General features: G+C 51.3%; 7 protein-coding genes across 7 annotated transcripts; 5 read left to right on the top strand and 2 right to left on the bottom strand.

Annotated features, from left to right (window-relative positions):
- Positions 1-207: 207 nt before the first annotated feature.
- On the top strand, positions 208-1,429 carry FMAN_10275 (uncharacterized protein; the record flags this gene model as incomplete). Its single annotated transcript, XM_041820931.1, has 3 exons — positions 208-301; positions 361-1,208; positions 1,265-1,429. The coding sequence occupies 3 exons, from the start codon at positions 208-210 to the stop codon at positions 1,427-1,429; spliced, it is 1,107 nt and encodes a 368-aa protein (XP_041686763.1).
- A 700-nt stretch (positions 1,430-2,129) lies between these two features.
- FMAN_10274 (uncharacterized protein) lies at positions 2,130-4,992 on the top strand (the record flags this gene model as incomplete). Its single annotated transcript, XM_041820930.1, has 3 exons — positions 2,130-2,493; positions 2,549-4,152; positions 4,201-4,992. 3 exons carry the CDS (start codon positions 2,130-2,132, stop codon positions 4,990-4,992), a joined length of 2,760 nt encoding a protein of 919 aa, XP_041686762.1.
- Positions 4,993-5,576: 584 nt separating this feature from the next.
- Positions 5,577-6,605, bottom strand: FMAN_10273 (uncharacterized protein; the record flags this gene model as incomplete). Its single annotated transcript, XM_041820929.1, has 1 exon — positions 5,577-6,605. One exon carries the CDS (start codon positions 6,603-6,605, stop codon positions 5,577-5,579), a length of 1,029 nt encoding a protein of 342 aa, XP_041686761.1.
- Positions 6,606-8,943: 2,338 nt separating this feature from the next.
- FMAN_10272 (uncharacterized protein) lies at positions 8,944-13,178 on the top strand (the record flags this gene model as incomplete). The annotated part of the gene is made up of 4 exons (XM_041820928.1): positions 8,944-9,420; positions 9,509-9,604; positions 9,738-12,567; positions 12,631-13,178. 4 exons carry the CDS (start codon positions 8,944-8,946, stop codon positions 13,176-13,178), a joined length of 3,951 nt encoding a protein of 1,316 aa, XP_041686760.1.
- Positions 13,179-14,070: 892 nt separating this feature from the next.
- FMAN_10271 (putative AOS1-forms together with Uba2p a heterodimeric activating enzyme for Smt3p) lies at positions 14,071-15,841 on the bottom strand (the record flags this gene model as incomplete). The annotated part of the gene is made up of 2 exons (XM_041820927.1): positions 14,071-15,443; positions 15,499-15,841. 2 exons carry the CDS (start codon positions 15,839-15,841, stop codon positions 14,071-14,073), a joined length of 1,716 nt encoding a protein of 571 aa, XP_041686759.1.
- A 2,425-nt stretch (positions 15,842-18,266) lies between these two features.
- Positions 18,267-20,000, top strand: FMAN_10270 (uncharacterized protein; the record flags this gene model as incomplete). Its single annotated transcript, XM_041820926.1, has 2 exons — positions 18,267-19,069; positions 19,127-20,000. 2 exons carry the CDS (start codon positions 18,267-18,269, stop codon positions 19,998-20,000), a joined length of 1,677 nt encoding a protein of 558 aa, XP_041686758.1.
- A 919-nt stretch (positions 20,001-20,919) lies between these two features.
- FMAN_10269 (uncharacterized protein) lies at positions 20,920-21,584 on the top strand (the record flags this gene model as incomplete). The annotated part of the gene is made up of 2 exons (XM_041820925.1): positions 20,920-21,428; positions 21,482-21,584. 2 exons carry the CDS (start codon positions 20,920-20,922, stop codon positions 21,582-21,584), a joined length of 612 nt encoding a protein of 203 aa, XP_041686757.1.
- Positions 21,585-22,470: the final 886 nt, after the last annotated feature.

Raw genomic sequence — 22,470 nt, 5'->3', positions numbered from 1 at the left:
TTCCGACGAGCAGATCTAAGATCGAAGGCTCCACGATATAATATCTTCTCATTCTCTCGAATCTTTAGTTCTAATTTATCAGTATGATACTCCAATTCAATCATGCAACGCCTTGTCTCGAGTCCCATGCACGTGATACAATCTCTTGCAACAGGAGCCCGCAGACAATTTCGTCATCGCTCGTCCTTGATTAACCTGAAAGCTTCGATGTCCACAGTATCAAGAGCTCGTGTAGCCGTGCTTTACCAAAGTCTCGATCCTCCCGTTATTGATGGAATCCAGAAACCAAAGAAGCCCGGAGGTTCGAAGATTTGTCCTTTCTTTGTCAAATTCACTGTGTTTGCTTAACTGTGTTCATAGGTTACATGGACTCCGGCGCCGATATCGCCTACAACTTGAGCCTATTACCGAACGTCGATATTATCTGCCCTCACAATGATCCCAAACCAAGTCAACAAGCTGGATGGTCGTTTCCCGATACCGAGGATGGCATTCTAAAGGCTATCAAGAAGGGCGCGAGCCATATATGGGCCAACACAATCCTCTTCTCGTCGCATCCCCTTCAGGTATCAGCTCGTCTCGCTGAGCATCAAGACCATATTAAAGTTGTGGGGCAAGGCCCGTTGATTGTTGAGCGATACGACGACAAAGAATTTGTTAACAATCTACTGCGGAAACTTGGCGGGTTTACTATGCCACGAGCATGGACCCTAAACGAGAGCCAAGACACTCGAGGGATTCTCGAGAAGCTTAACCTCCCTTTCCCGATTGTCGCAAAGCCTATACGTGGCCGTGGCAGCCATGGCGTTCGTGTCTGTCGCAGCTTGAATGACCTCATTGAACATGCACAGGCCTTATTCAAACAGTCACCCTCTATCATGGTGGAAGAATATCTTGCCGGCGAAGAGGCCACTGTTACGGTTATGCCGCCTATCTCTAGGGGAGGTGGATACTGGGCATTGCCTGTTGTGACGCGTTTCAACCACATCGATGGCGTTGCTCCCTACAATGGCGCCGTCGCAGTCACAGCAAACTCAAGGGCGATAACCGCCGCGGAGGGGAGCCAGGCAGCGTACAAACAGGTGGCAGAGGAATGCGAAAGGGTGGCACAAGAGTTGGCGGTGACAGCGCCGATTCGAATTGATGTCCGCAGATTCAAGGACTCGGCCGACTCCAAGTTTGCCTTATTTGACGTGAACATGAAACCGGTTTGTCCTGTCCTTCCCGAAGCGCTCAAAGTGTGGCTAAAGACGTTTGTTTGCAGAACATGACGGGTCCTGGTCGGCCTGGGCGCGAGGATCAAGCAAGTCTCACCTTGTTGGCTGCAGAGGCCCTGGGCTGGGACTACCAGGAGCTGCTGAGGCGCATTCTGGATACATCGTCCACGTTGAGGACGCTCAGAGACCTGAAGCCTCGAGAATCGGTGTGAATTGATGCGAAATGATAGTAGTATGTTAAAGGTTGTTTTCGCGGTGGCTTACTTCTGAGCTGCACGCAACTGGAGGAATAGCGATTATGGCGCTCGTAGTTGCCTCGGTCGGGCCTTTTCCACTGCGTCGGGCACTCGGGGCCATAAAATTCCGACAAAAGATGCTGCTTGCTATTTGCTTTGCCTTGGGGTTTGTCCTGGGTCGGAATGAGTTGTTCTCGACTCGAATTGGCTTTGTCCCTCCCGTTGTCTTTTGTAATCGTCGATGCACGGTCTCAATGTGCCCTGGCTTCTTTGTCTCGCCCCGTCGCTTTTTCCCGTGACCGCTTAACGTTAACCCCGGATTTGGCCTGCATAGGTAGGTAACTACATCAAGTAACCTCTCTCGGGCCTCTCTTCTCGCCTTGCCTCGCCTCGCCTCTAACTTTCTGCTTCGTTCCCCGTAAGGTCCCTAGGTTGCCTTGCAGTAGATGCGCCTGGGATATAGTCTACCCGCTCCACCAACTCCGCGTTCACACTCCACCCTTTTTGCTGTCTTGGGACGAGTCATTCTTCGCGTTCGCATTGACCTCTCGACACGTCCTGCTCCTTCGCGACAGCCCAGTACCTTCGATAGATCCTGAGACCACACTCCAAACCTGGCCTTTGTGCTATTGCTCCTGATGTACTAATGGAGGATGACGAGTATACGACCAGCAAAATGGAGGAAATCAAGCTTGAGGAGGGCACAAACGGCGCGCAGGTGAAGCAGGAAGAGAGGACTCCAATGTCTGTCACGAATGGCGGCCAGGAAGAGTCCCGGTCGCCGAGCGCTTCTCATGATGGCGTCAAGTCGCGCAGTGGAAGCGCAGACACACCGAGCTCAAACAGACCCTCAAAGCTCTCTCGAAAGGCTTCTCAAAAGCTGGCAGCCAGCCGCGAACCCGTCCTTTTCGACCACCTCCCCGACATGACCGCCGAATCTTGTAATTTCTTTCAGCTCATTCCCGATTGCCTATACGGCTCAAAGCACCTTGGATCTACAGATAACGACGCCTTGGACTGCGAGTGTCGGGAAGAATGGCGTACGTTGCCCACGGAGCCCCTGTGGTCCGGTGCCTTGCTAACTTTTCTCTACAGACAATGGCGAAAATATTGCATGTGGCGAGGACTCGGACTGCATCAATCGAGCGACAAAAATGGAATGTAGCGCTGAGGCTGGAAATTGTGCAGGGGGCTGCCAGAATCAGCGGTTCCAGCGCAAGCAGTACGCCAACGTTTCTGTCATCAAGACAGAAAAGAAGGGATTCGGCCTCCGTGCCGACTCTGATCTACAAGCCAATGACTTCGTCTTTGAGTACATCGGCGAAGTCATCAACGAGCCTACCTTTCGCCGCCGAATGATCCAGTACGACGAAGAGGGTATCAAGCATTTTTACTTCATGTCGCTAAACAAGAGCGAGTTTGTGGACGCAACAAAAAAGGGCAACTATGGTCGCTTCTGCAATCACTCTTGCAACCCCAACTGCTATGTTGATAAGTGGGTGGTTGGCGACAAACTCCGAATGGGCATTTTTGCCTCGCGCAAGATCCAATCCGGAGAAGAGCTGGTGTTTAACTACAATGTTGACCGATATGGTGCCGACCCCCAACCCTGCTACTGCGGGGAAGCCAATTGCGTGGGATTCATTGGAGGCAAAACACAGACTGAGCGAGCAACCAAATTGCCTGTCGCGACTGTCGAGGCTTTAGGTATCGATGGAGGTGACGGCTGGGATACCTCGGTGGCAAAGAAGCCTCGGAAGAAGAAGCCAGACGAGGACGATGAGGAATATGTGAACAGTATACCTTCGCGCAGTCTCAACGAAGACGACGCGCGAAAGGTCATGGCTGCTCTTATGCAATGCAAAGAGAAATGGATTGCGGTGAAATTACTGGACCGTATCCTGCGGTGCGACGAGGAGCGCGTCATCCACTGTGTTATGCGTATGCACGCTTACCAAATTCTCAAAACAACACTCAACACCTTTATCGAGGACCACAACGTTGTCCTTCAGGTTTTGGACATCCTCGACAAGTTCCCACGCTTGACAAGGAACAAGATCCAGGACTCCAAGATCGAGGCCGCCATCGAAGGTCTGACACGATCCGAGCACGAAGACGTGGCTTCAAAGTCAAAATACCTTCTCGACGAGTGGAGTAAGTTGGAGGTGGCGTACCGAATCAGACGACGCAAGTTCGACCCCAACGCACCAGCTGCAAACTCATTTGAGGAGCGACGCGGTGCAGGTCGAGACGAGGAGGCAGCGCAATCTTCAAAGACAGCGTCGCCACAGACCATTGACGCGCCGAAAGGCCCTCGAAACAGCATGCCGCAAAGGAACGTCGCGTTTTTCCAGAACGGCGGACGTCCTCGCAGGCCCCCATTCACTGGTGGGCTTCCTCAGGGATGGTTCACCGCCAAGGATGCTGCAGGAAACACTTATTTCTATAACAAACAAGGCACCACAACATGGCAACGACCTACTCAGCCTGTAGCGGAACCTGCTGTCAAGGCACCTTCCAAAGCTATGAAGGAGCAATTGGCGATCCAAAGTATCATCAACCAGGTCACTGAGAGGGGAACACCTAAACATACTTCAGTTTCGACCCCCAAGACGGCGGATACGCCACCCAAGGAGGTGAAGGAGGAGAAATGGCGATCTCTCCCAGTCGAAAAACAAATGAAGATATACGAAAATACGGTTTGTTGCATTCGAATTCTGTCAAGGACTCTACTAACAGACTGCTAGGTGTTTCCCCACATCAAACATGTCCTCGACAAATTCCATCACAAACTTCCTAAGGAGGAGCTGAAGCGCTTTGGTAAAGAGATAGCTAAGAAGCTTGTCTCGTCCGACTATAAGAACAACCGAGTCGGCGACCCCAATGCACCCCTAAGTGAAAAGCAAGCGAGGAAAATGAAGCAGTACGTCAAGGACTTCTTGGACCGTGCTGTTAAGAAATTCGGTGATCAGCAGAAACCAAGGGCGGGCGAAAACACAGACACCCAGATGAAAGGTGACCAAGGCCCCAGTGCTGCAGGAAGCAGTACTGGCTCCGTCGCTGGTGGGCATGAGGGTACATCTTTAGTCAATGTTAATGGGACCCCAGCTGATGGGCTTGACGCTGCCACGGCATCTGATAATGAGGGCAGTGGTTCTCTGGGAAGCCCTGAACGTAAGAGGAAGAGGGAGTCGGAAGTAGAGGGTCCGCTTTCGATATCTCCATCTGAAGGGCCAAACATGAAGAGGTTGAGAGAGGATGAGTTGGATGCGCCCAGCCCACCTCCGCCGCCGCCGCCTCCTCCGCAATCAGCCATGGAAGGTGTTGTTGATGCTGAACAGCAGGCTCTTCGTGAGCAAGAGGAGGCATTAGTGAGGGAGAACGAGGAGGCACAAAGGCTTGAAGACGAGGCCAACCATACGAAGGATCTGGAAGACGCCACTAGAGGCGTTGGGAAAGATTTACTGGATACTTCCCACGAGCTGTCTCGCCTGAATCACGAGGCTAGAGGGATTGGGTCACAGAAGACGTCAGCTTAAAGCACTAGCAAAAGGGTTACAGAACAGGATCTGCTGAGCCCCCCGCACCGCAGTCTACGGATAGGAGCACTAATGGAGCTTGGTTGGGACATAATCATACTTGCATTTCGGGAGTTAAAGGGCCAATACCAGGCGCACTGTACCATCACTATATAAACGGCGAACAGCCTGTATGTTTTGGACCCTGTGTTCAATGGGCAATCCGGGGGGCAGCGTTGGCCGCATATTCTATTGGGCTTGCTACTCGAACAATTCGAGCGGCAGAGGCATTTCTTGGCGTTGGGGGTTGTCTTGATCCCTGATATTAATATCATACCGTTCTGGTGTTTCTGAGAGTCGTGCTTCATCATGGATCGATTATTGGCGTTCAGGCACAAGTAATCCTTCCATTTGGTCGTCTGGTACAGGAACATCTGCTTGGGAAATAAACACGGAAAGCTTGGAGTCGAGATACCCTTGGCAATGTGCCGATTAAAATGAAGTCCCACGTTTTCGGAACTCGATTCTGTTTCTCGGCATTTCTAAATTAGCTGTGCTATAACACCAGACTCCATTTATGCTGTTTCTATTCGTGTTGCAGCATCTCAATCCTCATCGTCAGATGAATCATCGCCCTTCCGCCTCTTCTTTCCGACCACCGGAACGATATCTTCTTTCCTTTTAAACACAAAGCTCCTCGATGCCCTCTCCTCACCCCTCCATCCACTTTCACTTACTTCACCCTTGGAGTTCCTCACGACGCCCAGCGTTCGTGCATGTTTATACCCGGGGTACGCGCGAGCCTGGAAGCGAAAACTGCGCTCGACTTGCAGACCAGCATGACGGGCAAGATCTCGGACATTCCAGAGGGTGTATGGCTCACCCTCGAACAGTGTGATGACAATTGCAGCGTCAGAGGCAAGCGCCGGGATGGCGCGCTCGAAGAAGGAAACGAGAAGGGATTGGTTATGGCGAACTTGGCGATTCACGTCAGTGGACTTTCCGCCAACGTGAGGAAAATTGAATATGATGCGGTCGAAGCGGGCGCGTATGAGAGAATTAGGAAGCTTAGTAGCGTCGATGTTGTAGAGAAGCTTGTTGTTGGGTGTGAGTTTTCGCTTAGGTCTTGGTGGTGCGTTGGGATCGTCTGAGTCGTAGTAGTCGTCTTCTTCGCTGTCGCTTTCGCCATTGGTGTCCTCACCTTCGTTGTGGGAACTTTGGCTGGTTTCGCCTGCTTTTGATTCTTTGGCAGGTGTCTCTTTGTCTTCTTTATCGGCCTCGTTGGTCTTGGCAGCATCACCGCGGATCACGGCGATGTTGTCCTCGGCGTGGGGGTACTTGGACAGTAATTCCTCAGCATCCTTCTCCAGAACCGTAGCAGTAACATTTGCACAGCCATGATGCTGAATGATCGACGCTGCGAAACTCAAGTCACCTTCGCCCACAAGAAGTACGCGGTGGTGAGGCTCAAAGGGTATCGTTGGCTCATCATCACTCTGATGCTGTTGCTTGCCTCTGCCCTTCTTCGTGGGGCCACTGGGCGGTTTCTTCTGGTCGGATTTATTCTGCTGGGGGAGTCTCTTTGGACGCGCATTGGGCGCATTCTGATGTGACAGCTTCCGTTTCTTGCCCATGTTGATTTCGGAGGTTAAGGCTCTATCGCGACGTCACGTCACGGTTGAATGCACGTGGTTGAAGCCGATCTACCTTATTAACCCGATGCAACTTACTTTTTTTTTCTCTTTGTCTTGCGGGTACGTACAGATCTGTATGTGGGGTGATATGATTGGTTGACACTGCAGCGGCACCGTTTGTTTAGTTCCCGGGAGCTTCCATGGGTTGGGCTGACTCCAGTGTAAGGCGAGCCTATAAAATGCGGGGCTTAATATGAGTTTATCGTGAGTGTCTAGGGTGAGTGACGATAAGACGATGAGAATGAGTTTGTAAATGAAAGCATTAACAAGGCATAGGAATACGCGAAATATATTAATTCTAGGGGGTATTCTCTCATGTTATCCTCTTTGAGCTCTGAGTGCCAAACGGTCTCTTCGTTCAAGTGTTACACTTTTTGAACTTAATAATGGTTCCTCGGCATTTTGTACTTGGAAGACCCAGCCTTATAGACACCATACAGCTAGATAGTTCAGAATAGATTGTAACCAATGCCAAAATATAATCATTCACATAATTAAACATACTTAATCAGATACAAGACTCACACATTGATCGTGGCGTCTTAGGTGAGCTCCAGTCGGAGACCAATAACACCAAGCTGACAGTATCACAAGTGACGAACAGGGAATTAATAGTGACATGCAGTCACGTCACTTCAAGCCAATATAAATCGTACATGAATAACGTACAATAGTATACACAGTAACAATAGCAATACCGTGGGTTATCCGAGACTCCGAAGACTGTGTCACAACTGGTGGCGTATGCTAATGCCCATGCCCTGTCTACCGTCGACAAGAATTGTGAGGCTCCACAGCAAAGTGACAGGATGAACAGCTGTCACAAACGTACGGACGGAGAGTGGTGGGCGCAGCAGTTTTCCTTGTATCAAGTGCAACTCTTGCTATTGTTCCCGTGCTTCCGAAAAGATTCAGTAACCCGATCTCGTGCGAGTGAAAGAATGATAGGCCAGGGGGGTCCAAAGCATTGAATATCAGCCGATTATCTCCATGACCAGGCTGGGCCGTGAACATCCATGATATACTGATCATCCACTGTTGTTTATTGTTGTCTGGTTCTTGCGTCGCATTGAATAGAACATGCCTTTGGCTAACCCGCGTGACAAAAGTCTTGGTGAATCTCCGCCTGCATTGTACCTAGATTAGGCTACCTAGTAAGTATATAATGCGGGCATTGAGGTGCTTATTCACAATAGAAACAAACCCAAAATTGCGGTACCTCAGAGGCAAGCCTCACTCATATCGAGAGAATCCGGAGTGCTCCTTGCAGAATGCCAAAGCACTGACAGGGGTCACGGAGCCGCGGTGAACGGAAAATCAAGGGTACCGGGCCAATCATTTGACTCGATTGCGTCCTGGAAGTGCCCGAAACGGCTTAGAGTGAAATCGATGGGCGTGGCTGGTGGATTTCCGATGATCAGGGGTGTATAGTTGCTGAGGGCATTTAGCAGACTCTACAGCGGCCTGCAGCGCACTTACAGTGGCAGACAGATTTATCCCCGCTTTTATTGGCTCGTTTGGCGCATTGGATTCACCCGTTTGGGTCATGCTGCTGGGGGACCGGTATTATTGGGAAAAAAAGGGACTCGAAGTGCTTCTCCGTCTCATTCATTACATTAGAACCTCCTTCATATTCACGACTTCAACCACTCAGCACGCCAGCTGATCATTGTTACTCATCATCACCTACGTGATACCGGGCTGGCCAATCTCACGGATCAGTCAATTTTTGCTTCAGCTGCTGTATTGCTGGTGCAGTTGCGTAGCACTTGCGGTCACTGCCAGCAGGCAAAAACTTCTGATCTATACGTACCTCACACCTCCAGACCCGGTCTCTCAGATTCAGATTCAGATTCCTCCACTGTCACTTCACTTTACTTTCATCCTACGCCCTCAATCGTCTTCCTTCTCCTCCAACACAGCGCGCCTTGTTTTTCATAACCTTTCCCCTTCAACGCACGCGGCTACTTGCCTCTCTTTGTTCTCCGCGTTTCTGCTACGAACAAGCTCCTTCATCGCGCCAAAAGTCACGTACGGCCTCTGCGCTCTTCTCATTACCTTGCTCAAGGACTACCCAGGTACTTCACTCCCCCTGTCACTGGCGCGTGGCACATTCTCACACCTTTAACCTCCAGAAAAAGCTGGTAGCCGGCCCGCTACATTGCTTTACTCTACCTTGCTCTGCTTTACTTTGCTCTAGCTCACCTCACATCATCTAACCAACACCACCATTTACCTTTTCTACTCACCTCTAACTACATGATCCATTGTACCCATCATGCCTGAGAACGATTCTCCCGCAAGGGAACCTTCCACTCGTGGTCGTGGCCGCGGTGGAAGAGGTCGTGGTGGACGAGGTAGAGGTGGTGGCAGAGGTGGCTCTACAGCCGCTCTATCCAAGGCGGCTACTGCAAAGGCTGGCCGTGGTGGCTCACGACGAGGCCGAGCAAAGAACTTTGCCGATTCGCGCGTACAGGCTGCTTATGAGCGTCAACGGCATCTCAAAGCAAATTACCAAGCTGTTGCTCACGCGCTGAAGCCCGCCCTGCAAGAGCTGGCTGAACGCACCATTGACGATGCTCTTCAAAATCCAGACAAGTATAAACTTGTTCAGGAATTCATACCTGCCATGGAGGAGCTCCAAGCAAACCTCGATGCCAAACTCGCCGAGCACAAGCGTCGTCTGGACAGAGACCTCCAGCTCGCCCAGCATTTGCATGAAGCCGACAATTACGTCGCTGAACAAGAATTCCAGGTATGTCGCTCTCCTCTGACGTGACCCAGTCCCGTACCCGATATTACTATGAGGCTCTTGGCAATTTACTCACACAACCACCCCACAGAATGGTCTCGATGAGATTGAAGAACAGTTCTACGAATCTCAAGAGAACCGTGCTCGAATTCTTAAGTCCTTGTATGACAAGAACCTTCCCGTAGATGTAAGTCAGAGTTTTCCTTCATACTTTTCTGCCTCTACTCTACCTTTTTTCACCACTTGTCTTTCCCCAACCTCAATTGATTATCTACCCGTTACGGTAATTGGGGGCGCAACAGCTGACACGCACAACGCAGATTGCCGATGATCAGTACGAGTACAAGGTCATCAGCGACGAGCATTTGGACGAAGAATTTGGAATCTACGAGTGCTACCAAGATGGCCATCTCGTCCCTTATCCTTCTCGTGTCCAAGGCACTTCCATGTGGCGAAAGGGACGCGAGAACGAAGCGGCTGCCACAGCTGCAGTTACAACCGCCACCACCGCTTCTTCAAAGGGCCGTGGCCGTGGCCGTGGTGTCAACAAACGCAGAGCCCAAGACCAACCAGACGGTCAACCTACTCCCAAGAAGAACACCAGAAGCAACGCTGATGATGGCGCATCTGTTGCTGCTCCCGCTCCTGCCAAGGGTCTTCTCGCTTCTGCTGCTGAAGCCGAGGCGACGCCTGAGGGCACGCCAGCTGAATCGGAATCAGCACCAGGGACTCCAGAGCCTCCCGCTCTTGTCAATGGCATCACTCCCGCAGCCGCTGCTCGGGCTCAAAGTAAATTGCCTGCTCGTGAAAGAAGCCCCCCATTGCCAAAGAATATGGGCGATGAAGATCAGTGGGGCTACCGCGTATATAACCAGAAGCCATCTATGCGAGAAAAGGGCATCAATAGTCGCCTTTACTGCCCTAAAACCTTTGAGTTCAATGACTGGGAAATAGGCTTCAGGGACTCCACGAATGACTCTAGCAAGGGTCATACGCACGCAAAGCGTGGCAAGTACCTCAACACTCCTAACAGCAACGGCCTTCACGTCGATCATTGGTGCAATGGCTACGACTTTTCAACTACAGTTCCCGAAGATTTTGATCAAGACACGGTCAAGCGCTTCGGTGTGCACCCTAAGTATGGTGTTATCATGAAAGATGCACCCGTTCCCGAGGTAGAGAAGACTCCACATGTCATGCCAGGGAAGCCTGTTGTCTATATTGCCAACCCTTCGGGTCGGATTGCTCATGCTTCACGGTCATTCCTCAAGACTACCAACCACCGTCGCTCGGATGATAACCCGTACCGCGCCAAGATTGGTGCTTCGATGAGACGATTTTGCAAACTCGAAGAAGTCGACCCTGAAGAGATCTCTATATCCGAATATGTTCGTTCTGTTGAGGTTTTGCGAAGCAGATCTTTAGGCACTGCCGCCAAGGAGCTTCAAGCTAGACCTGTTGTCAGTCGAGTCGCTTCTGAGTCGCAAGAGCCAGAAAGTGAGGAACAAGAGCCCGAAAGAGAGGACGCCGAAGACCCTCAACCCGAGACTGGATTCACTAACCTCGCCGTCCTTGCATATGCTGGTGCTTTTCTTGAGACTGAAGTATCGAACAAGGCTCCCAAGCCTGTGCCTAAGCCAGCTCGCTACGACGCTATTCGTGATGTCTTCACTGACTCAAAGCCTGCTCCTGCTCCTACGCCCGACACCAGTTCCAGCGTTGGCCTCGATGCTTTGGCTACCTTGAGCAATGTTGTAAGCACTTCCAACGAATCCGCTGCTATCCGAGAGACCGAAGCAGTCTACGACACTGCCCCAGCAACCGAACTTGCCATGAGCTATGAGCCAGCATCTGTCCCCGAAGCACCTCCCATGCTTGAGCCATATGGTACTCAGGAACAATCATCCTACCGTGATGCCGCGCCGAACGGCATGGGACCTGGCCCCGTTCCTTCTCATGGAATGCTTGAACATGACCCCCGAAGCTCCGTCTCCCAGACTAACGAGCTCCCGCCTGTCACCCCAAGCCAGGCCCCGATTGATCCTCGATACAATCCCAGCCCTGTCGAGGTTCCCCAAGGGTACATGCACCAGCCCCGCGCGCACATGTCAATGCAACCAAGCGGCCCAGTGCATGGTCATCCTGGTGAACTCATGGCCTATCCACCTATCCAGGAACACAATGTTTCACAGCACCCGCCAGTGCGACATCCGGATTACGCTCCCCCACACCCATCTCAGGGCCCTCCAGTTCAGGATCAGGGGGCATACCTATCACATAGCACCTACCCGAACACAGACCCCCGTGATGCTCAGATGGCTGCCGGCCGTCCTATCGATCCCGGGTACTCTCCGCGCCGTATGAGTATCTATGGTGCCCCCGAGCCCAGCTACTCTCGTGCATACTGGTCGCAGCCTCCTCCCCCAGGACCAGCACCTGCCGGGCCTTCAAATGCTCCTCCCGGACCTCCCGGACCTCCCGGACCAGCACCTGGCCCAGTATCGTCTCACTATTCATCTCCAGCTCCTCCCTCCGCGCGGATCCCGTTTTCTCACAATGGCAGCGCCGAGCCTCTACCCCCTCTGCGACCTTCGCGAGGACGTAATCAGTCTCTTCAGGATGAGGCACTGCTGGAACCTAGCTTACGATCATCCGGTTCTTACTACCCGCCCGGTCCTCCTCGCTCTTATCACCGAGGATACCCTGGCCCTGAGCCACATGGGCAACCACCACTTCAGCCGATTGCGACTGATCGAATTCTGCCAAACCCGCAGACTGCTGGGCAAGGTTATATGACCTCGCCTCACCAAGGCTATGCTCATCAAGTACTATCTCCAACGTATGCGAACCCCCCTCCTATGCCCCCTCACATGGCTCAAAGCCCCCAAGACAATCCTCAGGGTCTTCCCAGTTCGATCCATGGTCATCGATCCACCCCTTCAGGGTCGTCTGACGCTGGGAACAAGTATCGAAAGCTTCAACCCGCCCCCGTTCCCGCGCACCGAGCGTGGCCGAATAAGCCCGAACTGAAGACCATTCCATACGACCACAAGGAGACTGGCTCTGCCGCGGCTCTGCCCAGCTCTGGGCCGACCCAGATTAGAGGATGGAGCGTAAACCAAACGCGCAAGCGAAGCGGCAAAGAGCGGGGTGAGCCTGGCCAAGATAGAGAAGACTCGCGATAGAATGGTGACGACTCTTCATCCAAGGCAGATGAGCAAGCTAAGCCTGCGCGGCCCTACAAGTCCGTCCGATTCGTCGAGCCTGCTATTGGCGTGCCACCTACGGCACAGAAGCTGAACAAACGCAAGCATTCTGACACGCAACCAGACGATGATGTTGTCGCAGTTGAGCCTCCAGCTAAGAAATCCAAGAAGAGTGACGATGTTGCCGTGGTGATTGAGGAGGATGACAATTCGCTCAAGCGACGACTGCGCCCTAGGAAGCCCAAGACCACTGAGGCTGAACCCATTGCAACCAAAGCTGCGCCGGCGAAGAAGCCGAGAGTCGCTCAATCGCGTAAGAGCAAGACTGTCGAGGCCACTAAGACCAAGGAGACTGCGGCGAAGACGAAGATCAAGATCGTCCGTTCCAGCACTTCCAACAAGACGAGTGACCAAGATGTGGAGTCTACGACGTCAAAGGGCAATCTCTCATCCGCCAAAGAACCTCGAGTTAAGGGCGAATCTTCCGATGATGTTCAAATCATTAAGAGTCAGCGAAAAGTCATTACTATTGACAGCACTGACGAGAGTTCATAGTAGAACTCTGCACCTCGAGAAGCACGGTCATGCTCAGCGACAGCTGATAATGTCCACCCGCTGTTTCTTTCATATTACTACCGCAGCTCAGCTGTTACGATACCCAATACTTATACCCCAAAAGTCGGTCTTATCATATACTGATTTAATGGTTTTCGATGAGGGCATAGTCCCTATTTTATTCGCATCGGCGGCGTTAGGCAAGCATGCCCCCGGAATAGAGAGGCAGATAATATGCATTGCGTTCTTTTGACTTTACATGCGACATTGTTTTCGACATTTGGCTTCCTACTTTGCTACATGAAACGAGTGCGAATTGGACGCGAATCACAAATGGCTTTCGCTTGCAGTCCCTTTGAATGCAATAAAAGGGGCCGATACCCGTCTCTCAAGGAGAAGAACGAGGTGACGACAAGGCAATCATGGTTTTCTTTTTGGCAGGGTACAGGAATACAAAAGTATCAGGGCAACGCGATCATGTCCCATTATATATTAGCTAGGTCTGCTTACCTATGTTGGTAGAGCACAATAGAGTCAAGAAGCTGAAAGCACTGCGATAATCGAGTGACTGTTGTGATTGCAATTGTGATATGTCAAGTCCGGAATTCTAGCTGGGATGTTTGGCTTGGAGAAACAACCGAATATTCATTATTGCATCAAATCTTTCCTGGCCCCCTTGCGTGTCATGCGTGAGTTGTCTTAATTAGTATACAGAGTTATCGTCTATCCCCAAACCCTCTGCCCCCCTAGTTGGAGTCTTCTATTGACTTTCGAGATCGGACCTAAATTACAACATAGTACGGGCAAAATGCCTAGCCCCCTTCAGTGCCCCGTCCAATTCTCAAATCACTGTGATAAGTCCTTCTAGATGCATCTCGGTGATATAGCTAGTCTACTCCTTCGATTCCGAGGCACCGGCGTTTGCCGGTGTCGCCTGAGTGGGCTGTTCAGCTGTCATCTGAGCCGTGTGTCCTTGGACAGGCTGCTGAGGCACCTGCGTTGCGGCATTGAAATGCTGTGTAGGATCGGCTAGGGAGCCGTCGGGCATAGGAATAAGATTGCCATTCTGAGGGAGGCCAGTAGGAATCATGATGGGGTTATTATGGTGAGGTAGAGCGCCCAGGGCAGCTGGATCAAGACCCAAAGGCAGAGCATCCATGCCACCCAGAATCATAGGCGCACCGCCATTGGGGACAGTATGGTCGGTGAGTTGTGATGCCCCGAGTGAGCCTTCTGGGTGCAGAGGGTACATGAGTGCCTCCATGGTTGTGCCGTCAAAGACAATCATGTTCTGGATAGGCTGTTGGGTTTGTCCGAGGACGTTGATGACGTCCTGGGCAAGTTGACCACCGAGGATGGCGGCAACAGGAGAGATTTCGCTGACGAGGTTCTGAAGGAAGCTGCGCAGAAACTCGGGGCGGAGAGTTTCACTGGGCAGGCCGAGAGCCTTGTGCTTCTGAGTGGCGATCTGCGTGAACAGCTTAAGGTCATCGCGATTGCTGGGGACTCGGCCGTTCTGGATCTGCATGAACTCCCAAAGAGCGCGGAGACAAGAAAGGGCGGGAGTGACACTCTTGAGTCGTCGCTTGGATTGGGTGTACTCAGTAGGAAGAACAGCAAGGTCACTGGCGAGGAACCATGTAGAGTAGAGCTCGCGCTTGGTGACAGACTCAATTGTTTTGGGACCCTCCTTTCGAGTCTGGACATCAACGATAGTGCGAGTACGAGACTCTGGGCCAATGGAAGTGGGCATGTTACCCAGGTCACGCTGGATTACATAGTCGTGTTCGATGAGATCGCTGAAGATAAAACCATAGAGGCCATGACAACCGGCAGCGTAGAAAGCCTTGCAGTTCAGGCGCGTGGCAGTGTTGATGATATTGAAAGACTCAGGGTCAAGGTCAGTGGCGATGACAATATCATAGGCAGCAAAGTAGCTTGGTCCCTTGGTCTTGACACCTTCTGTATCGACGTGAACACGAACACGGGGGTTGAGCTTCTGCAGAGCGGTGCTGGCGACTTGAGCGCGGTTCTGTCCGATGACATCTTCACCATCAGGGATGAAGAATTGGGCGCCTCGGTCTGCTTCGGTAACGGTAGCACTGTCTAGGAGAGTGAGAGAGCCAACACCGGCAAGGACAAGATTCTTTGCGATTTCATTGGCGAGGGCCTTGATGGTGATGAGAAGGATATTTGCGCTTTGGATCTTTGCCTGTGCGGCCATGCCCCAGAGGCGGATCTGACGGTCATACAAAGCGACCTCATCTGGCGAATGTTAGAAATGATATGCTGAGATACGATTTGGGCGAGCAGAACTTACCAGCGCTGACAGTGGCAGGGGGAGCGACGGGAAGACTGAAGCCGTTCTGGCCATTTGGCAAGGCCAGCCCAGGTTGCATCATGAATGAAGGATCAGCCAGGGGCATCTGCATGGCCATCATAGAAGGATCAGCCATGAGTGAGGGATCGGCCAGCATGCTCAGCGCCTGAGGGTTCATTGGGTTGAGGAGATTCTCTGGTAGTTGGGGAATGCCATTGCCGTTGACGTTGATGTTAGCGCTGGCATCGATATGAGGAATGACCTCTTGCGCTGAAGCATTCGGGAGTTGTTGTGCTTGGGGCTCAGCTTGAGGCTGGCCTTGATCCTGGTTCGAGTTGTCCATCGCAGATAGATTTGGGGTGAAGTCGAAGGATGTAGTGAACGAGATGTAGCCAAGCGAACGAAGTGCCGAGATTGTGGTTAATCGCAGCGCAATGCTGAAAGGCCGAGGAGTGATATCGCAGAGGGCTTGTTATGGATGAGACGAGGCCAAGACGCGTGATAGAAAAGGCCCAGCCTGCTGGGTGAGATTCAGCTTCTCTCGGTCAACAAAAGCACCTTTCATCTACGGCGCGAGAATCCACCTGAGAGAGGACCACGGGTAGGTAGGTATGTCCTGTCCTGTCCTGTCCTGTCTCGTCTTGTTTGTTTGATTGATTGCTAAAAAGAGGCTGAAGATGCCTATCACAACTTGAGTGGTCGAATGTTGGCTTTGGCTTTCACGCAAGGAGTTCTAAACCTGGAAGTTGTTTAGTGAGTGAGCTGGACTAGATAGCTCTGCAATGATTGGCTGTATGAAATTGTTAGTGAGATCGACATGGGTAAGGTCGGGTGCCTTACGTTCTGTACTGTAGGTACCTACCGCTCTGGGGAACCTATTTCAAGGCTGCTGCTGTAAGGCGATGCATGACCCAAGAATCAGGTAATGTCAAGATTTTACCAAGAGATGCCTGAATTTACAGTGAAGAACGCAGAGTATGCCTCTGCAAGTACCAGGTAGGTATGCTGCAGGTGAAACAAACTCCACTCATCTACTGCATCTTAGATAAATAACTGGAGTTTGCTCAAATTTCAATGCAGGTCGTGGCTATTTGTTGAATCGAAACCACATCATTTCGTCCCGACAGGCGGGAACTCGATCGTAGGCATAAAGGGTCGAGTACTAATCGCCTTCAACCAACAAAGACTTCCTTACCAGGCTTACTTACAGCAACTAACTATACGGTTTTGGATATATCATGACCTTCCTTATAGAGAGAACGAGGCTAACTGGGTCAAGAAGTTGGTGTTGCAGGGACATGACTTGCGTTCAGTCTACTTGATGCAAGCATATCACGTACAGGCTGCAGGGGGATGATACGGGGTATCTAAGAAGTATCTCCTCTTCTGTTTCTTCCCAGACTGAAAGGAAGATGCCCGTCACTAAAAAAGAACTTTGTAGTATTCATAGGCAAGTGACTAATCAGGTGCATGCTTCACGCATTCGGTTCAATGAACAACCAAGAAGGCACAAGGTATGTGATTGACAGGTCACCATTTGCTTTGGGCCGTTTGCCATTTGCCCTGATAGTTGAATGAATACAGCATGATACTCGCACAATGTTACACCTAATTGGTACGAGTTCAGCCATGCTGCAACACCAGACCAGGGGTTCTACAGTGGTTTCTCACTACCGACAACCTGACTACAGTGCACATAAGAACCTGGACTTTGCTCGAGTTGAGCTTCTGGACGAACGGATACAGTGCTGGGACTCACCATTGTGGCATATCCCTTGATGTGGCTTTTACCGCTTTTATTATCCCCCATACCTTACCATCCATCATGCATGGCTCAAAAGGTCAGTCGGCCCAGCCCAGCCCAGTCCAGCCCTGGCTCTGTCACTTCTTTACAACTATCACCTCTCACAAGTTACAACAGATCTGTTCGCTTTCTCCTAAGGCCTTCCGTATCTAGCTCAATATTTGCTGCAATATCTCACCGCTACCGCCAAGTTTAGCTATCGACGAATATCCATCTTTCCTGGCGTCTCTGCTACCACGCCGTCTCTCCGCTCGCCCCCGCCAACGAACGGCGACTTTTACTCAGTCACGGCTCATGTGCCGTGGTACGCCTGACCTTGGGCTGGGAGACAACCTTGACAGCAAGAGAAAAAACTGCAAGGCAGAGAGCATAAATACATACAGAAAAAAGGCGCATAACACCTGTATTGCCTACCTATGTTAAGGATGAGCATGACTTAAGTGACAGGTAGGGCGGCTCAGCGAAAAGCAAAGGCCAATGATTGACTGACATAAAACCCCCCACGGCAGAGTCATTCGCACAGTATCCAATCCCTACCTAGCCTGTTGCTCAACCATTGATTGTCGCCATCGAGAAGACACCACAATCAGGCTGTGATTCGGGGGTTCTTCTCACTCAACTCACGGCGAGGCCAACGAGTTTACTCCTAGCGAGTAAGGTGTACCGTGTACCGTGCGCCAATACTGCTTGACTGCTGTCCCTTGGACGACAACGATTAACGACCACTCTCCAAATCATCATCATTGCTATTTTGGTCACATTTTATCTGACAAAAGACGGGACCATCAGCGGCCATCCCTCTAGCCTCTTCGCTTCGCTTCAGTTCAACCCCACGTCATAACTCACATCCACATCCACATCCACAGTCAGAGTCAGAGTCAGAGCCATATCGATAGCCATAACCGCCCACCGACTAGTGAAACCCCCCATTAAGTTCATACATACAAATACGTATACATACAAAATGTCTGGCCGGTCGGGTTCAAACTCCCACCGTCGCCATTCACGAGAACCCCTCGACGACTTTCCACCGCTTCCCATACCGCCTCGACTGCCTTCTCTGAGAGCCCTCGCCCACGCCCAGCGAGATCGTGACCGAGACAGCCCCTCGCCGACATCCTCTAACCGCCCTCAGTCCCGGCATTGGTCAGCCGCTTCACGCCGCGCCGACCGCATCCGGAACCTGGAGAACAGAGCGCCGGGTCCCGGCTCTGGCTTTGACGACTTCGAACGGCCCATGGATGACGGCTGGCCGACTTCTCGACGTACGGACCGCATGCGGGCTGCCGCCGCCACCGAGAACACCAGACCCTCCAATCTCGAAGACCTCGATCGACACCTCGAGGAAGCCAACTCGCACCTGCGGGCCCTTCTCGATCTCCAGCACCACCCGAGCCTTACCCCTCCGCTCATGCCGCCCAACTTCTCTCCTTCACTCCGCCCCTCAGATCTCCCTGACTCGAATCGACGGCACAAGCGCCGGAAGCTGGATTCCGATCGTCTCGCGCCGGCCTTACGAGGCTTTCGTTATGGCAAGTATGGCCAGGTCGAGCAAGGAGACCTCAAGATGGAGATCGTCAGCTGTGACGGAGGCATGTTCTCCAATGAGTTATCATACGCCGCTGAGAATATCCTCAAAAACGACACCTCGGTGTATTGTACAAAGGGAAACAGATGCAACATAGTATTGAGACATCAGGGTGGCACCGTTTTTACTCTCCAGGAGCTGGTCATAAAGGCGCCTGCGCCGTCCAACTATTCACATCCGTATGTTGTCCCATGCACCACGGCATGATCCGGACAACATGGCTAATTCTGCAACAGAGTGAGAGAGGGAATGGTCTTTGTGGCTATGAGCCAAGACGAAGTGCTGAACCGGACGGCCCAGTACCAAATTCAATATGCACAGCCAACGAATGAACCAACTCATGACGGCGACTCGAGAGTTCTTCAGCCCATCCCAACTGAAATAATATCAGTACAGCACCATGAGAATGGCACTACGACCACGAGGTCTCGGCCAGCATACCCCTACCGCACCAACGCCGATGATCACGAAACGCGGACACCACAGATGCCTGAAGAGTTTGCCTCCAACCTACCCGACTTCCAAGTCACTACTGAGTGCAGCGACGATGAAGACGACGACTTTGACGGCCCTCGTTTCCTACGCCGTGCGCCGAACCGCATCGGCTCCCTCCCCTTCGAAACCCTCGACTCTGACTCTGATGATGGCGGTAACCCCTTTGATCCCGAATATCTCGATGACCACCATCCCTCCCACTGGCGCCTCTACAGTAGTGCTGCTAATACCAGCGGCCCAGGGTTTGATCCTCCATATTCGCGCCGCCGCGAAAGAGAGAGGGAAAGAGAAAGAGAGCGGGATCGGGATCGCGATTACGATCGCTCCAACCGATCTTTTTCCCTGACAGAAGCTTGGGAAGCTCACGCCTCTGCTACGCAAGACGCCGTTCGAGCCGTTGGTGGTGGCCAACTGCTCTCTCCACATGCCCGTTTCAACATAGAGAAGAAGAAGAGCAAATGCACAATTCGCTTCGACCCCCCTATATCAGGTCGATTTATACTTCTCAAGATGTGGAGCTCCCATCACGATCCCACGAGTAATATTGATATACAGTCTGTCTTGGCTCGAGGTTTTGCAGGACCTCGCTACTTTCCCTCGGTTGAATTGCGCTGAGATGGGTTGTAAAACATGTATAGACGGAGTTGCAATGTATCCAGGTCTTTGGCTTTCAGTTTTAAGGAATTATGGCAATATACCCGTTAGAAGGTGCTGGCTGACCATTGTGTGCTGGGGGCCTTTTGCTTGTTCGGCCTACCTAAGCATCTCTCGCTGAGTCGCATTTGCATGGTCTACATAGCGCTTACAGACTGATGTTGAACTTTCCTACAAGTCCTCTCACACGTGATTGGAACCGCCTGCCGTAGATATTGAGTATAGGTAGGTACGGCTGCCTTCAAAGGGCGTTTGTTGCTTGCCTTAGTACCTCCAAGGTAAAATTTCTCCTCGTATACCTTCATCACGATCGCCTCCCATGCCCTGAACCTAAGTTGCAGACAGGTTCTGTAGTGAAATGGCCGAAAACAGCAAGGTATCTCAACTCCAAAAGCATAGAAACCCCCTGCCTGGGAGGAATTCCTCGCTTCATCGGGACAAATAACGATCACAGGCATCCAATTGGAGAAACTTCAGCACCACAAAACAGCATGCAGATACCTTATTAATGCAACAACCAGAATGTTGAGGGCAACTCAGTCCTAGGTGGTGCCTCCCTCAATACCTAAGGTATTGAGGAAGTTGCAGATGACAACCCAGGACGGGAGCGTCAACTTCCATTCTGACCCCCCGTGAAATCATCTGTAACTGCCCCCATCAATCTCCTGTTCATAGTACTAAGGTAAGGTTGGTAGGTAGGTACCAGGTGAAGGAAGGTGCCCGGGCATCGAAGGATGATTAAAGCCAATTTGCTCGATCCCCTCTGAGCCTTTCTTCTTCTCATCATCATCATCTTTGTCATCCCCTTTCTTGGTTCCCAACGCATTCATCAACATCTGCCATTATCCGACATCACTACGCCTTTTTTGTCTTCATAACGATGAATCAACCCAAGGGTGCTGGCCGCGCAGGCGGCATTATCCTTCAGGCCTTCCTATTCCTCTTCGCTATCACCAATTTCCTTACACTTATCCTAACCGCGGTCACTGCTGGCAAATACGGGGGAAAACAATTGGATCTTCTTTTCAACGAGCTGGCCGTTTACGATAACGATTCCGCTTCATTCACTCTATCAGATGATCTTCAACCTGTCGTCGTCTTAGGGCTAGGCAGATTCATGAATGATTCAGCACGACCATACGTGTTCCTCGCTGTTCTCGCTGGTATCACATGGGTCATTACCTCCATCACCCTTCTTTTCCTCTTCACCAAGATTCGGTACTTCAATCACCGCGTTGCCCGCTACGTTTTCCGGGTTATAGGCGTGGCAACCTCCGTATTCTTGGTCATCTTCTACCTCACCTGGGCCCATACGGGCAACTTTGACTTCCCCCTCGCGATTAATTGGCCCCTGGGCAAGGCAGCAATGAGTGTGGCACATATCAACCTGTAAGTGTGACTACGGCAGTGTGGGGGCCTGCAATTACTGACCATATCCCCAGGCTGCTCGGCATCTTCATCACTTTGTTGGCTGCGGCCCTGGACACACCAAAGGACTGGGATACACCGACTGGCCCCAACAGTCGCCTAACTAGCCAGGTATAGTGGACAGCCATTGAACAACGGAGAAGAAAACCCGGTGATGGTCGTGTGGATGTCCTGAGATCAGGAGTTTGGTTTGCTGTTATCATCATTATAGTTCGTTCAGTTGGGCGTATGGTCGATGCAGGCTGCAAGTATCTTTACACCAGTAGATGGTAGGGAGTCTATTTGAGTATACTTTTCTTGTTCTCTCAATATGATAGTTCTTGTGACCATGGAACCGTGAAGTCTTTCAAGTCAGTAGACGGGCCTCAGGGAGCAGTAAAACTTCAGATGTATGAAGAAATGCATATAGTTTAGAGGCTAGTAAAGTCTCACCTAAGTTTATACAAGTCCCTTTGTCATTAGGATCGAGGTCTGATATTTCAAAGGGTATCCCAAACTTATACTAAGCTATCTACTTAAGTCTTTTTGTTGTGTAGGATCACAGCCCCAAGTTTTCTTCCACCCCCAGGCAATGAAAGTTTCAAGTGAGTAAGTCCCTTGTTGCATTGAAGGCTGAGACTTTGTAGGCACAAGTCCAAAGAACCAACTCTAGGTCGTTGCGTTAGTAGTTTGGGTCGGCTACTAGGCAAGTTTCTACAGAACATTCGCCAGCCTATTAACCTAACCAAGGCAAATAAAGTAAGAAGATTGGTGTTTCCGTAAACGAGCGTAATGGCTCAGATGGTGGAACCGCTCTACTAATAAGAGTACTAAGGTAGGCTGATTGAAGCTGTTCAAGTAAGGTCCGTAGGTAGGATTGTGACGATAGTCTGTATAGGCGGCACGCGGGGCTCTCATTTGTCAAAATGATCCAGCTGAAAGAGCTGGAATTTGTGTGATGGATAGTCGCCAATACCGTTCATCCTAAAGCGGCCGAAACATCATGTAGATACGGAGTAGATTC

Source organism: Fusarium mangiferae, assembly GCF_900044065.1.
Source record: "Fusarium mangiferae strain MRC7560 genome assembly, contig: FMAN_scaffold011, whole genome shotgun sequence".
In the NCBI taxonomy this organism is placed as follows: domain Eukaryota; kingdom Fungi; phylum Ascomycota; class Sordariomycetes; order Hypocreales; family Nectriaceae; genus Fusarium; species Fusarium mangiferae.
The sequence above is the reverse complement of the archived record's forward strand: the minus strand, read 5'-3'. Positions and strand labels throughout refer to the sequence as shown.